Source organism: Cnephaeus nilssonii (genome assembly GCF_951640355.1).
Source record: "Cnephaeus nilssonii genome assembly, chromosome: 13".
Taxonomy (NCBI): domain Eukaryota; kingdom Metazoa; phylum Chordata; class Mammalia; order Chiroptera; family Vespertilionidae; genus Cnephaeus; species Cnephaeus nilssonii.
The window spans coordinates 21,750,197-21,766,871 of NC_137084.1; the positions used below are offsets into that span (position 1 = coordinate 21,750,197).

General features: G+C 35.6%; 1 protein-coding gene across 5 annotated transcripts in view; it reads left to right on the forward strand.

The window, feature by feature from the left end:
- IMMP1L (inner mitochondrial membrane peptidase subunit 1) overlaps nucleotides 1–15,763 on the forward strand; it is a 42,847-nt gene extending 27,084 nt beyond the window's left edge. For all 5 annotated transcript variants that reach the window (XM_079787839.1, XM_079787838.1, XM_079787836.1 and 2 more), the window contains 3 exons: nucleotides 2,129–2,255; nucleotides 14,218–14,328; nucleotides 15,625–15,763. In XM_079787839.1, the coding sequence (XP_079643965.1) occupies nucleotides 2,129–2,255; nucleotides 14,218–14,328; nucleotides 15,625–15,693 (307 nt within the window). In that variant the 3' untranslated portion in view covers nucleotides 15,694–15,763. The remainder of the gene's footprint in view (nucleotides 1–2,128; nucleotides 2,256–14,217; nucleotides 14,329–15,624) is intronic.
- Nucleotides 15,764–16,675: the final 912 nt, after the last annotated feature.

The following is a 16,675-nucleotide window of genomic DNA, read 5'->3' on the forward strand; positions in this document are numbered from 1 at the left end:
GTGCTGCAGCACAGCCATGGCGCAGACGCTGAGCTCACGTCGCCGCTGGCAACGCGAGCTCAGCATCCTGCCGGCCCAATCACCACCCCAGCCACCCTGAGTCCCGCCCCCTGTGTCTCCTGCTGGCCCAATCGTGGGCGTAGCGGAGTGATGGTAATTTGCATATTACCATTTTATTAGGTATGATAATATAATATAGTCTATAGATTAGTTGGAAATCAAGCCTCACTATAGCAGGAAGACAAGCTTCTGCTTCCCATGCTAAAGACCTGATTTTACTCTCATAGTTCTTGAGCATCCTTAACAAGGAGCTGAAATTGTTGGCTAAATAGTTTTTGAATGAATAGCTCAATATTGTCCTTTTTTTTTTTTTTATAGATACTCTTTGCATTCAGATGGGTAATACAAATAACTACATTCAGTAAATTAATGCATATTCTTTGAAGGTTTCATTTGTATTCTATTCATTCAGGGGCCCATTATATTGAAATATAGCTCAAAATCTGGCCATTTTTCTATATCTGAGATCAACTTTATGAGACATACTAAAGTAACTTTTACAACCAGAGTAGTCAGTTGGTAGCTTCTACTTTAAAAATACTACTATCCTGAGTATTCTTTTTCTTTCATCTATAGCACAGATTTCACATACTCTTGCTTGCAGTCTGTTTCTAAAGCTTGAATAGCCATCCATTTTTGGCAAAATGAAAGTCTGCATATTTGGCATCTAAAGCACATGGATCTCTTTTGGGTCAAATGCACAGGACACTTATACTCGAAACACTGACAGTCTCACTACTACTTATTCTTTCAACAAATCCTATATAATAAAAGGGTAATATGCAAATGGACCCTAACAGCAGAACAACTGATCGCTATGACATGCACTGACCACCAGAGGAGCAGACATTCAGTGCGGGAGCTGCCCCTTGGTAGTCAGTGGGTTCCCACCGGGGGAGCTCCGCTCAGCCACAAGCTGGGCTGATGGCTGCAAGCACAGCGGCAATGGCGGGAGCCTCTCCCGCCTCCTCAGCAGCGCTAAGGATGTCTGACTGTTGGACATCCCCCGAGGGCTCCAAGGTTGCCAGAGGGATGTCTGACTGCCAGCTTAGGCCCGATCCCCCGGGGAGCAGACCTAAGGCAGCACGTGGACATCCCCTGAGTGGTCCTGGACTGTGAGAGGGCACAGGCCGGGCTGAAGGGCACCCCCCCACCGACCCACCGAGTGCATGAATTTTCATGCACCAGGCCTCTAGTAGTTAATGAACACCTAATTCACAAAATGTGCTGTACGTTAGAGAGAATGTTAAGATGAATAAGGTATTGATCCTTCTTTGCAAAAGTTTATAATGACATCAAATTATTTCTGGAACTAGATATAGATAATAAGTAAATATAAGTAAAGCCTTTCAAATATGTGTTAGTCAACAGAATTTATTCATTTTAGCAGAAAAAGCATTTTGTTCTTGTTGAAGCATTAGTCCTACATTTTTGTCTCCTTTCTAGTTTTTGAAGATCTTTCTTATTTTTCTAATACATGTAGATTGTTGCTTCTTTCATGAACTATGCCAATTTATTTTTTGTAGTATATGTTTGGGCAACTTTTAGCATGTTATTTGGTTGTGTCTTCTGATATTTTTCCTTAAATATGTATTTTTTTACTATACTGTAAATTACCTGTGTTATATAATTCCTTGCTACTTTGAGCTCTAGGGAAACAAATGATGTTTCTGTCTTTTTATGTGCTCTAGAGTCTATCAATTCTCCTGGCTGGACAGTAAAATTTACTTAGTTAATTTGGTGCTATTTACATGAAATTGTTTTCCCATACTTTTGTTGCTAAAAATTCAGACACTGCAGTAACACAATAGATACAGTGAGAGAAGATAATTCTTATAGAATTATCAGAAATTTTAGAATCTTCTAATAATGTTTCCATCACCCTCATCTTTGGATTCTAACACATAAAAGTCAGTCACAGAGGTTCTCAAAGTTGGTAAATGTCTGGAAGGGCCAGTACAGTGAGAGGATAAAGGGTGTGGCTATAGGTTGCTTTTAAAAGTATTATAGCAATGCTATACATGTGCTTAATAAATAACACTGACATTTCTTTGGCTTTTTCCCTCAGAGGTGACATTGTGATTGCAAAAAGTCCAAGTGATCCAAAATCGAATATTTGTAAAAGAGTAATTGGTTTGGAAGGAGACAAAATGCTCACCAATAGTTCATCAAGTTTCTTTAAAAGCCACAGTTATGTAAGTACCAATTTCAGTTATATTATTACTAAAATTAATCCCACCTAATAAAATAGTAATATGCAAATTGACCGCACCTTCGCTATGCCAAGCCACGCCCACCAGCCAAAGCCACACCCACCAGCCAATCAGGGCGAGTATGCAAATTACCCAACAAATATGGCGGTTAATTTGCATATGCTGAGAGAGGGAGGAGTTAAGACTGAAGACAACTTAGAAGGAAGAGGGAGGAAAAGCGGAAAGCAAGGTGGCTGCCAGAGGGAAAGCCCGGGCGGGGCGGAGCAGGGTGGAACAGGGCGGAGCGGGGTGGAATGGGGTGGAGCGGGGCGGGCGGCAGTGGCGAGCGGGTGCAGGCACGGTGGCCGCAATGGCGGCGGCAGCGGCAGCGCACGTGGCCACAACAGCCGCTTGCAGGATTTTCCTGCAAATGGGCTACTAGTTGAAAACATAAAAGAAAATGACATCTATTTTGAATATAACTTAAAGTGCTGCATTCAGTGGAATTTAAGTATGTTTGTATCAAGAACCATTTGGCCATTATATTTTATATGTTTTAGTTCCTTTTAAAACCCTATATCAATATCTCAGTAATAGTTGTTGCAGGCAAGATTCATCAATAGATATTAAGATATTGGGTAAAAGTTTGAGAGAAAATAGTATATTTGCATACTCTCAAAGTATCTCACCCAAGATATTTATCACAAAGGGAAAAATAGTAACTTCGTAGAGGAGGCCCTGGCTGTCACCACCTTTACTGAGTGATCAAGGTTAACTTCACCAATTACAAGACAGATCAACATAGTGTAACCCCTGAATTGAAGAACTGAGAAGGGCCCATCACTTTTGTGGTATTCTTATAAAAGGGTATAACCTCAGTCTAATCATGAGAAAACGACAGACAGGGTAATTCTGCAACATTACTGACAAATACTCTTCCAAAATGTTAAGGTCATGAAAAACGAGGAAAGACAGGAATTTTGATAGATTGGAGAAGACAAAGGAGACGTGACAACTCAATGTGGTCTGGTTTCCTGGCTCAGAAAAATTTTCAACTAACTTATTAAAGGAAAAACTGGTAAAAGTCAAATAAAGCCTATAGTTTAGCTTTTTAAAATCCTATTTAAGTTTTTAGAATATAAATTACATGTACTTTTTGTGTAGTCAATTTACCAGTTAGAATGAGAGAGCAAGAGCTGTAGAATGGAAGAGTGAGGAGCCGGTGTAATGTGTTACCTCCTTTCACCAATCACATGGCTGATGTGACAGCTTATGGCAGAGGAGGGTGGCCTTACTTTACTCAGCATATAATTTTCCTACTTTAATAATTATAACTTAATTTCTACTTTCATTTAAAATTTCTGTGTCACTCTCAAGTTATTATAGCTGTTACATCTATTAACTAACTTTACCTCTACCTTCATCCCCAATGTAAGCGTGGTATTAAGAGTTAAATTGTCTTCATCATTGTAAATTTATTTTAAACTATAATGGCCTCTGTCTGCTCTATGAGTAAGTTTGATCAATTGACTATTACATAATCAGTTCATTTATTTACCATCCACAATAGACTATGGTTCAGCTGTTCAAATATTTTTGCTGTTTATTACTATAATGTTAAACACACTAGTGATTGTTAGCTGATGGTGATAATAATGTTGAAGATAGTATGGTATAAGGTAACCTATTTTTCTTTGAGGACATCATAAGGGACACTATACACTGTATCCTTCTATTCTTAAAAAATGTCAGATTTTTACATAATGGTTGCACCTTCATATGACTGTTATCATTTCATGAGGCATTGTAATCACTTCTGAATTGCTTTAGCAAGATAAATTTGAAACCAGAAATAGTTTACGTCAGAACAATAAAACATATTAATGTTACTGTCCAGAATCTGTGTACTTAAATACCACACCATTGTTGTTTTCTTTTTGAGTTATCAGAGGAGTATCAGGACAAAAGGATTTAGATAAAAATCTCTGCTAATCAGAAAAGACAACCAGAGGACTATAAGATGTAGATTTTTTTGAATATTCTATTTAAAGAAAACATTAATCAAATTTTTATGTTTGATGAATGGATTAATTTTAGGACACTGGTATATAGTTCCTGGTGTATTCCATTCACTTTGGTTTGTATGTTTATAAATGTACAAACGTAAGTGTAATAATATTGGCCAACACTTATGTATTTAATCTGTACCATACACTATTGAAACTCTTTTACAAGGGTTAATTTATTTAATCATCACAACAGCAACCCAGTGAGATACGAGTGGTAGTAATTGACAGATGGAAAAACTAAAAACAGGGTGGTTAAATAAATTGTCCAGTTCGTGAGACAAATAGTTGGAATTCAAACACAAGTAGCCTGGCTCCACCCAGAATCTGGATGCCTTGACATGCTACAACTTCTCCTCCCAAAATATCCTCTACTTGTTTATTTCTACTCCCATCTCACCAAATTGTACTTTCCTAAAAATGTATTGTCTTTATTATTTTTAAAAAGAAAAGTAACTGGTTTTGGTCAGGGGCAGTATTGATTCTGAAAGAGAAGTCAGTGAATTGTGAAGTTTTTCTCTTCCCCACCAGTTTTTCTAGGCTGAATTTTTCAAGCCATAAGAATTGTGTAGCTATTATAGAACCACTTTAGCAAATGTGTTCCATTAATCAAGGTGATTTATAACAAAAAATCATCCAAGTTTGGAGCACTCTGAAGAGATATCCAAACTGTTTGCAGGGTCTGCCTCTCTAGAGTGTTCCCTTTTCCAGCTATCTCAAAAGCACACTGGTGCTGTATTGTATGAAGTGGGTTTCTTCCCCTACCTATGCATCCTCTTAGAAAAATTATTGTTTATTAGATGAAGACATTACTATTCAGATCTTGATTGAACTACATGGTAAAGATGATGAATATTAAAAGTGTCTTGAATTTCAGGCAAAAAACATTTATTCTCTAAGTATATGCCTCAGAGAGCAAAACACCAAAATTGTCATTTGGAACCTAGAATATAGTTTAGCATATGAAAGAATAGCATTGTTCCCAGGTTGGCATAAAATAATATAAACAGATCATTGGTTAAGTGAAGTGGAACCATTTTATTCATTTCAGAGTTCTAAAAGTCCATGTGGCAAGCAACACTTAGGAACTATGATTTATATTTTACATTAAGCATTTGGAAACTAAGCAGTCCCTATCAAGGTCCTATTGCAGTGGGTTTTGCAATATTAGCTAAGATATAAGCTTAATTTGTGACTCTCAAAAGAAACAAATTGTACTTAGCTTAAGCATCTTAAATAACTTACCTTCCTATACTATAGCAATTTCTCAGTTTACTGCTAGAAACTTCTAGTTTGCCAAAAATAATTAGTTGCAAGGAGAAACATTAAGCAAATCAGAAATACTGTATATAAAATGAATTGGCATGCTCCTATTGATTTGCATGTTAGGCAAAGTAAAAGCCTATTTAAGTAGGGGATTTGGGCCAGGACTTAGGAAATGTAGTAAAATTTTGTTATAAAAGCTAATGAAGAGACGAAGAAAAATACTTTATCTTTCTGAGGTTATCCAGTGGTTATTCTAGTCTTCATAGAAGATTTGAAAGATAAGCTACTTCCATTGTAGGGCTATCTGACCACCTTCCAGAATCACAAGTAAAAGTTGTAGAAAATATTGGCATGTCCCTGTTACTTTGAACCAAGACAGCAGAGAGCTGACTAATGTGTCTTTCCCCAAGTGACTTCTATTTGGAGTGAATGATACTTTCCAGCCCTTTTTACTAAGCAGACTAAAAATTCACTTGGCTTTGAACTGACCTATCAGTTTAGAATAGTGTGAACTAAATCGTTTAAAGGAATAGTAAAATTGACCTACCTTGCTCTTGTTTTAAGGGAAGGTTTGATTCTCAGAAATGCTATAGTGGTTTTGTTATGATAAAGGCTAAGTTGCCCTTGCAAAATGCAGCACCTACTAACTACATTGTGAGCTAATAAGAGTTGTCTACATTTCAGTAGAAGTGCATGTGCCTTTTGGACATTATTAACTACTATAGAGGTATTTTGTTATTTTGATCCTTTATTGGTTGGCAAATTAACAATGGGTAAAGTTGTTCCTTGTAGTTGGTAAATTGCTCCTTTGAGTGTTAACTTTGAGTGGTTGTTCACTGTAAAATGAATAGTCGATTTTTAAATCTTCCAAAATTAAAATTTTATTGAATTTCAGTTTCTCAACCATAGCAGCCACTCTGTATTGAAAATGGAAACACTAATGGAAATATGATTATGAAGATTTCAGTATGTTCCTATAGGTCGATCATAACAATCTTTTGCTATTGTTAAAAAAACATGTTTGTAGTTATTAGAGTGTATATTTTTACTTTTATTATCAACCTATCAAAATTTCAGACTATTTAAAACTTTTTGGTTCTTGATACCATATATTCCAGTGTTATACACAAAAGGTGAAATACTATTTACCAAATGTTAGTCTGTTACCACAGAACGATGGTACATGATTAAGGAATGTAGTATTTCTTACACTTTTTGTATTATAGAGTATGCTAATAACATCATTATTGTTATTGGCGGAAATGTAAGAAATAGAGACAGTTTCACATTTCAGAAAAAAACTGATTAAATGTTCCCAGGATGCACAGGTAGTAGAGTGTTCTGTAAAGGAACACTTGGAAATGGGACAATATGCCAGTAATAAAGCTGTTTTATAATGTATTTGAAAACTGATTAACAAAGTGAAAAACAAGCTCACTAATTTGACAGCATTATAAAATGGTCACTGGGGTGGATAAATGGTGATAGAAGGAGACTTGACTTGGGGTGGTGAATATACAATACAATGTACAGATGATGTATTATAGAATTGTACACTTGAAACTTATATAATTGAATTAAGCAATGTCACCCCAATAAATTCAGTTTTAAAAAAAATAAAATGGTCACTTTATATAGTTAATACTAACAGCCCCTTAATGTGCACTGTGTATTTACTAGTAGGTTATAGTTCAAATCCTTGAATATCCTAATGCTGTTTTTCTGTTTGTTTAAATGTCATTTACTTCAGCTAAAAGTCACAACCATATGGCCTTCTATTACCACTTATATTATAAACAGAAAAAGTACTTCTATGTAGAGAGAGGAATCATGAGATTGAAAGCTTGTTTATTATAAGCTGCTGATACACTAAATCCTTATGTCACTTAAATAGAAGAACTACCTAATAATGTCACTTATTATAACAAGGATAGCTAAACAAGGGACTTGCTTTTTGCAGACTATAGTGATAAAAACCTGTGCTACACATCCATTTCTCAGCAACGGCTCCTGGGTTAATCAATCATGGCATACTGCTAATGTCTTGATTGCAGCTGATGTGGAGGAAATATGTTTACTCTTTTGCTAAAGTGAAGTTCACTGCAGAGATTACGTGACTTTTTCATCCTATAGTTAACAGGATTCTGAAGATAAATTTGACTTCTTGTTTACAATTCTGAGGTGTTTTTCTTCTCTTCTGAGGCCCCCACAACTTAAGCATTTTCTGATGTGTTCTCTGAACGTTTTCAGAATAATTTGATCTTCAACAATATGTAGTTCATAGAATTTTACTTTATAAAATTGTATTTTATCTTACATGTTTGAGTATATGTACATAGGTGTATGTATATATGAAGATCAATGTTTCTACTGAGAGATTAGCACGTCTTCCTGAAACCAATGTGTTTGCTCATCTAAAAATATTTTAACTACTCACAGTTGGTTTGAGTTTCCAGCTCAAAGTTGGAAAACCCTTCCATTGGAGTGAATATAGGGAGTCAGTTGTGCAATTCTGTGAAATGCAAATATTATATGTACTTTTATCTGGAAGTATAAGAGACCTCTATACTTTAAGGTTTCCTAAAAGTAATTGGGAAAAATTGAGACAGAAATTGTAACACTGATGTTCAATATTAGCATGTTAAGCAGACTCTGATAACTAGGAGTAAAGAGAATATATTCCAAAGGTCATGTGGCTTCCTAATGATATAGTGGTCTGCTGGACAGTTACTGTTGAGTAGGTGTAATGTGTTTAGATGTCTTTTGAAATAAGCAACTAAATGAAGTTCTGTGTTACCACTTTGGGTAATTAAAATTCTATAGGTTTCTGTGACCCATTTAATCTTAGTCCATAAAAGCATTCTCATGCTACTAAACTATTCTCTACCTAAAATAAGAATGGAAAAGAGAAATAACAGATATAAAAGCAGGCATTCATGGGAAAACTCATTATTTATATGCTTAGCATGATTCTATTCTATGTACCGTAAAACCTAGTATTTCATTAAGTTAGGTCTTCTTTTAGAATATGAGAACCAGATTATACATCAGTTTATATTACAATGGAAGTACAGATATAGTCTTGAAATAAGGCTACAAAAGATGCTTCTTTTAAATACTAATCCAAAAACAGCCGATATAACATTGTTTTATAAATAGAACAAGAAAAGAAATCAGAAAGCAAAATAATCCATTGTCCTAGGGAAAAAATTCTGTAGGAATGGGGCATTAGATTCAGATGGCTAGTATGGAAGGACATAATTACTGGCTTCATCTCCAACCCTATTCCCCTTCCTCTAACCTTGTGACTAGTTGGTAGACAGTTCTGAATAAGTGAATGCTCCATAAGGGAGAGCCAGTGCATTTGGTGTTTGATAAACATTGCTTGATGAAGATTCCTATTAAAAGAATAAAAATGTTAATCTTTAGTACTAACATTTCGATGATTTGGTCTTAAAACTGAATTTCACCAAATCATTTAATATAAATAAAATGGCAGCTATTCACAATTAAGTAAATTTTAAATTATATTGGATTCAATTCACAGTCTTGGCTCCTACCAGACCTATGTAATTGAATACAGTGTAAATAACAAAATATAACTGAAATAAATTACAAAGCACAGTTCACTTTGCAAATTTCTGAGTAGACTGCATAGGAAAATCAGGAACAAAGAAAAAAGCCCAGAAGACATCATACATACCAGCAGCTGGGGCAACTACACTGAGTGGCCAGATTATTATGATCTTTGAACACATAATAATCTGGCCACTCATTGTGTGTGTGTGTGTGTGTGTGTGTGTGTGTGTGTGTGTATGTATTAGAGGCTGGTGCATGAATTCGTGCATGGGTGGGGTCCGGCCAGCCTGGCCAGGGGGAGGGGACATGGGCAGTTGGCCGGCCTGCCTGCTGGTTGAACTCCTGGTCGAGGGGACAATTTGCCTATTAGCCTTTTATTATATAGAACTAGAGGCCCATTGCAGGAAGATTCCTGCAAGAATAGGGCTTCCTGCAGCCTTCTCTGCCACCCCGTCTGCTTCCCTCCCATCTGTGCCGCCCCACCTGCTTCCCTCCCTTCTCCTCTGCCCAGCCTGCTTCCCTCCCTTCTCCGCAGCCCAGCCTGCTTCCCGTCCCGCCTGCTTCCCTCCCTTCTCGGCCACCCCACTTGCTTCTCCGCAGCTTCACTCCCTTCTGCAGTGCTTGGCTTCCTTCTACGCTGTCTTCAGTCTTCGCTCTGCGCCTGGATATGCAAATTAACCATCATCTTGGGTTATTTTGCATACTCACTCCTGATTGGTTAGTGGGCATGGCTTTTAGGCATAACGGAGGTACGGTCAATTTGCATGTTTCTCTTTTATTAGATAGGACAGTGGTCGAGCCGAGCCGCAGTTTGCCGCTCTGTTGACTAATCAGTTTGCCGACCACTGAGATAGGATATACACTGAGTGGCCAGTTTATTATGCGTTCAGAATCATAATAATCTGGCCACTCAGTGTATAATAACAATAGCTAGTATTTAGTGAGTGCTTAATGGGTGCCAAGAGCCTTATGTGTTATTCCGTTTGGTTCTCAGAATATTTCTGTAAGGCATTTATTATTACCAGTTGTATAGATGAAGTTTAAATAACCTGTCTAAGGTGCCTAACTAGTAGTAGCAGAGCTACATTTTGAACTCAGAACTATGACTGAGGACTGTATTTGTCACCATTATGATAAAGAACTCATCAGATATTCTGATTCAGACTGGATGGTATTGAATACTTAGGGAGAAAATGAAGGAGATCAGTTTATAATAGCTGTGAGAATGAGCAAGTCAAGTGTTAGACTAAGTTCCAAACCTACTCAGCAGGGAGAATAATGAAATAAAACTTGTTAGTAAAAAGCATCCCCATTATAACTCCCAGTGCTATAGCCTACTGTAACTTTTGTGTAAATTCCTCTTTTGCGATAATTGGCTAGGAACCTAAGGTGGCATTTTTAAGTAGGGAAGGACAGTAATAGTCTCTAGGAACGATGAAAATAGTATAGTAATAAATCACAATTTAAATGGAGAAAAAGAGTAGGACTGCATAGAAATAGTGTCCAGTGATCCCACTTCTAGGAATATATCCCAAGAACTCAGAAACACCCATCAGAAAGAATATATGCACCCCTATGTTCATAGCAGCACAATTTACAATAGCTAAGATTTGGAAACAGCCTAAGTACCCATCAGCAGATGAATGGATTAAAAAACTTTGGTGCATCTATACAATGGAATACTATGCAGCTGTAAAAAAAGAAAACTCTTACCATTTGCAACAGCATGGATGGACTTAGAGAGCATTATGCTAAGCGAAATAAGCCAGTCAGAGAAAGATAATTATCACATGATCTCACTCATACGTGGAATCTAATGATCAACATAAACTGATGAACAAAAATAGACCTAGAGACACAGAAACATAGAACAGACTGTCAAACCTCAGAGGGAAGGCAGGGGAGGGTTGGGAGGTGGGGGGAGAAATCGACCAATGAATTCATGTGTATATGCATAACCCAAGGACATAGACAGTGTGTGGTGAAGGCTTGGGGGGGATGGGAGGAGAGGGCAATGGAGGGAAAAAGGGACATATGTAATACTTTAAACAATAAATATTTCTAAAAAAGAAAGTATCCATTGAAATAATCAGTGTTCCATACCTGCTTCTTATAAATGTTAATCCCTTTGTCATGAACCTAGCATTTGGGAGCACCTCCATCAGGGCTCCAAATATTATACTCAGGTAGACAAATGTGATCAAGAAGTTGTGGCAAAGAGAATGTGAATGAAAATAGATTAGTAAAACTGACACTCCCATTTAAAAAAAATTAAAAATAGTTTTCTCAGCTTTTTGTTCTTAAAAGCTCTTCTACTTAAATTGCTTCTTAGTGGGGATTTAATGTTGTACTTTTTGACATATTATGTCTTTGTTCATAGCTTTGTTGGTATTATAGGAAGGGTAAAACTCCAACAGTTATTCACTGGTGGTGTTTCTGATTGCTGTTACATAAGTAAAAAAAGAAAAATACTAGATTTTTCAAAGTCCTTTTATAGAACTGTGTAATTAATAAATTATTTAATTTTCCAAGTATCCTCTCCAGTAGTTTGTCTGCTTAGCATCAAACCATGGCCATGGCTAACTTTGGGGTATATGTCATGATTAAGCAGAATATGCATTAGCCACATAGCAGTAGGGGTAATTTGAGATGCTCCTGCTTACCTGAAAGATGGTAACATAAAAAACAATTACTTGGGTATTAATTATTAGACTAAAATGACATATGAATGTACATTCATTATATGGACTTCTTTTCCTGGGCAAAGAAACTATCCTGTTTGTCTTTGCCCAAAAGAAAGAATGTTTTCTGATTGTTTTTATAAAACGTGTATGCCTCTCCTTTTCCAGTATAACTGAGGATAAAGAAAAAATAATCATGTCAAAAAAAAATTCCAAAACTTTGCCCCTCTCCTTGCCTTTATTTTTCTTTAATAACTGTTAAAGTTATTTTGTGTCTTTAATAAAAAATAAACTATTGTTTCCTTTCCAGTTATTTAAGGACCATTGAAGTGGCATAAGCAATAGTAGGGCCAGTCCCCACCCTTACCTTTGCTGGTTGTAAATTCTAAAACATTTGGCAAAGAGTTAATTAAAAATCAAAGCTGTTATTAGGCTTTTCTGCTTTTTGGAAGGTCAGAAATACAAATATCTTACTCTGCAGTCAGAACTTTTACTTAATTAGTTTTTGCTTAATCAAATAAATTAGTTTGACTATAGTTTAGTAAATGTGTTATTTGATATTGTGGACTCTTTCATCAGATTTCACTTGAATCAGGAAAGGTAACACCTGTGGGTTGGTTCACTAAAGCCTTTTGTTAAAGGGACACCCGCAGGCCATGAGGCAATTACATTTGTTGCCTGTACTAAAAGAGGCACTTAACTGGACCTCAGTAGTAAAGCTGAGAACTAGAGGCTTGATTCTTTTGTCCAGCCCTGAGATTAGGCTTTCTCAGAGCTCAGGAAGAAAACCTCTGACGTAGTAAGGAAAAACAAGAATAATCTAAGGGTTCTTTTCTTGCTTTAAAATTTAGCCCTAAAGTTAGCTGTGTCTAAGACCTCGGAAAATTCAGATTTGAACATAAGTAAAATGTATGTGGCATTCATTGTAAAACTATATCTATACCTAGGATATTTATATTCTTAGGCTCATGTATTCATTCAAGTTACCTTGGCAGATTTACAAAAGTATAAAAAGGTAAAGCACCTAATTACTAAAAGTTTTGGTTATGAGAAGTAATGAAAACATGTAATTGGGGATTTCCATTTTTGGCCATTTGCAAAACATGTATTACAAATGCATTTATTGAAGTCCTGTTCTACTTTAGTTGGAAAGTTATAAAAGCTTTTTAAAACTTCCATATAAAATACATTTTAATCTACTCTTATCTGTTAGTATTTTGTTATATTATTGCTGCAGAATTTATCTTCTCTTATCTGGCTTGAATTTTCATTTTAGTGATAGCAACTTGGTCATTCCAAAAGAGGACTGTTGCTGGAGAGTAATTTTTTTAAGTTTATGTTGAACAGATATTAATGGGCAAATGAGACATATTAAAGAGGCCTTGTTTTTTAAAAGAAACATTTTCTGTTCTAAATATATTTATGATTGTCATCAAGTAAAAATTTAGGCTTATGTTACTAACCAGTTAATACATAGGACATATAGGAACTAGGGTCTTTTCATTTTAGTAGAGGGTCACCATCATTAATTTTACAACTCATGGTTTTATAATAGGTCCTTCTAGGTCTTTATGGTCATTATTGAAGTATAATGCATTGAAGATATGGCCTGTACAAGGCAGAACAGGGATCTTAATTAGAATTCTGACAAGCCCACTCCAATAAAATGATGAGATTATTTGTAATTGATGTCACAATCAATTACCATTTAGTTCATCATGAGCATTCTAATAAGTCTGGCCTTGCTATTGGCCCCAGGATGTTGCTGAATAAGTGGCTACCCTGTTTATGCTGTTACTGAGAGGGGAGGGCACATTTTCAATCAGCATCCTAATGACCTCTTTTGAAATCTATTAAATTAATGACCCTGTCACACTGTTTTGATCTCTTATAACCTCAATGTGGGGTTTGTATAACAAATTAATTTTGGGGAACCATGTGGCAAAAAAGATAGGCATTTAAAAAGTTGAAACCTGCCTAGCCAGTGTAGCTCAGTGGTTGAGTTGTCGATTTATGAACCAGGTGGTCACAGTTCGAATCCCAGTCAGGGCATATGCCTGGGTTGTGGGCTCAATCACATGTGGGGTGTGCTGGAGGCAGCTGATCAATGATTCTCTCTCATCATTGATGTTTCTATCTCTCTTTCCCTTCCTTTCTGAAATCAATAAAAATATATTTAAAAAGTTGAAACATTATTACTAATATTTAATAAAAGTTATTTTATTGTTCAAAAATGAAATCATAGGGTTTATATGTATTTTATAAAAAGACAACTTTAGGACATTTTTCCCTACCTGCACAAGACACTTTTTATTGACAGTACCCAAATTTGTTTTTGTTTTTTTTTAAAGGGGCTGCTTTCTTTAATTCCAGGTGCCAATGGGCCATGTTTGGTTAGAAGGTGATAATCTACAGAATTCTACAGATTCCAGGTCCTATGGACCTATTCCATATGGACTAATAAGAGGACGAATCTTCTTTAAGGTACTGTTTTCTACTTAAAATGTAGGCCTTCTTCTCTGAGCTGGAGGGTAAAAAAACATTTTCTTTCAAAATGAACTCTGAACTCTTCAGGCTGTTAGTGGTCTTACCTGTTACAATAACAGTAATGAAAATGTTAGCCTTCATAGCTATAAACATTACCCCTTCCCCCCATTGAGACAGGTAATCAAGAATATTTTTGTTTAAATAATAAAACTAACTATCTTTATTTGTAGCATAAGAAGCCTTTAATTTGAACATTCAAAAATTTCTCTCTTGTACTTTTACAACCATGTTAATATCCTGGGAATATACAGCATGTCCCCAAAAATTGTATATACACTTTAACAGCTGATAGCTCAGTTTTGAAAATGAAATGCATTTTAATAAACACTGCCTTTATAATTATTCAAAGTGTGTATATACATTTTGGGGGGATACTCTATATTAATATGCACTTGCAAAAGAGCAGTCTAGAGTCAAAATATCTGCAATGCAGGGATATCCTAGTTAAGTACAGTGAGGAATGGACTTATCATGGTTGTAGTAAATTTATGATTCTTAGGAAAGATTATTGTTTTCACTGTCTCCTCTTTTTTTCTCATAATCAGTAAGGGGAAAAACATATAGGAATACCTGGGGGTAATTTACAGGATTCTTTATATTTAAGCATATATTCAAGTATTTAGGTTTACAGTTAACTTTGAGGGTAGTAAAAGAAAATACAGACACACACATGCTCACATACTCACACATATATACAATTGACCCTTAAACAACTCGGGGGTTAGGAGCACTGACCTACATATAACTTTTAACTCCCCCAAAAGTTATATATAGTATCTGGAATTTTTTCCAGGAAAACCCCCACAGATAACAAAATCTGTGGATGCTCAAGTCCCTTATGTAAAATCACATAGAACAGTGCATACATTTGGCCCTCTGCTTCCACAGATTCCCAACCATGAATGGAAAATAATGTTTTTAATCTGTTGTTAGCTGAATCCATGGATATGAAACCCAGGCACATGGAGGGCTAACTGTATATTTATTGAAAAAATAATCTGTGTATAATTGGACCCATGCAGTTCAAACCCATGTTAGAGTTTAAACACATAGACACATATAAATTTACTTCCTAAAGTCTTATTTTGATGTAGGAAATTTGTTCTTGAATGAAGAATACAGAGAAAGTGTTTAGTTATATGGCATAGAGAAAAAGGATGAATGAAATAAAAAGGAATATGATGATATAACATCACTTTCATTAATTGCCTTCAATCAATTTTGATTTTACAGATTTGGCCTCTGAGTGACTTTGGATTTCTACGTGATAGCCCTAATGGCCACAGATTTTCTGATGATTAGCCAACATTTATTCTTTTGATTTGATTATTGCCTCCTGTTCAAGTGAAGTTATTATTGCCACTGAAACCATGTACTTACTAATAAACTATTTGCTACTCAGTTTGTTATTTTTAATTTTTATATATAAAGAATAAGTAACACGCAATCTGCAAGCTACATTAATTCAAAATATATGGGTAAGCATAATCCAAAATAAATCATCTAAAGTTTATGACAAATGTACAAATATTTTTAGGGGGGAAACCTGAATGACAACCTCACTTGAATTTTTAATTTTCTAGGTACAATAAAAAACTCCTCATGAATATGCTTCATACGTTAGCTACAATTATTTTTTATTTTATTGTATTTTTTTTGTTAGCTATATTTACAAAATTAAAGTAGAAACTAGTCTTATAAGTCCAAACCAACAATAAATGCAAAGATTCAACCTAATAAAAAACTGCTAAGTCACAAACTTGGTTCACTCATTTGAAAATAGTTTCAGCCCGGCCAGTGTAGTTCGGTGGTTGAGCGTCGACCTATGATCCAGTAGGTCAGGATTCGATTCCCGGTCAGGGCACATGCCCAGGTTGCTGGCTCAATCCCTGGTGGGAGGTGTGCAGTAGGCAGCTGATCAATGATTCTCTCTCATCATTGATGTTTCTGTCTTTCTCTCCCTCTCCCTTCTTCTCTGAAATAAAAAATGTATTTAAAAATATATATGTATATGTTTAAAGTTTCAGTGATCCCGTAAAGGATTCCTTTTCAAATAAAATTCAAATTGTTTCTGACTTACACTGTACATAGAATGTTAAATATATAGAAAAATAAAATCTTTACAGTTTACTATAATCAATAATGATACATTATAAAAGCCCACTTCATCATACTAGCAGTGCAATGGTTCCTTATTCCTAAATATAGGCACCAATACTGTATCTTAGCACTCTGAAACAAAAAGGAAAGTAATGCACTTGTTTCAAATTTTTTTTTTCTAAAG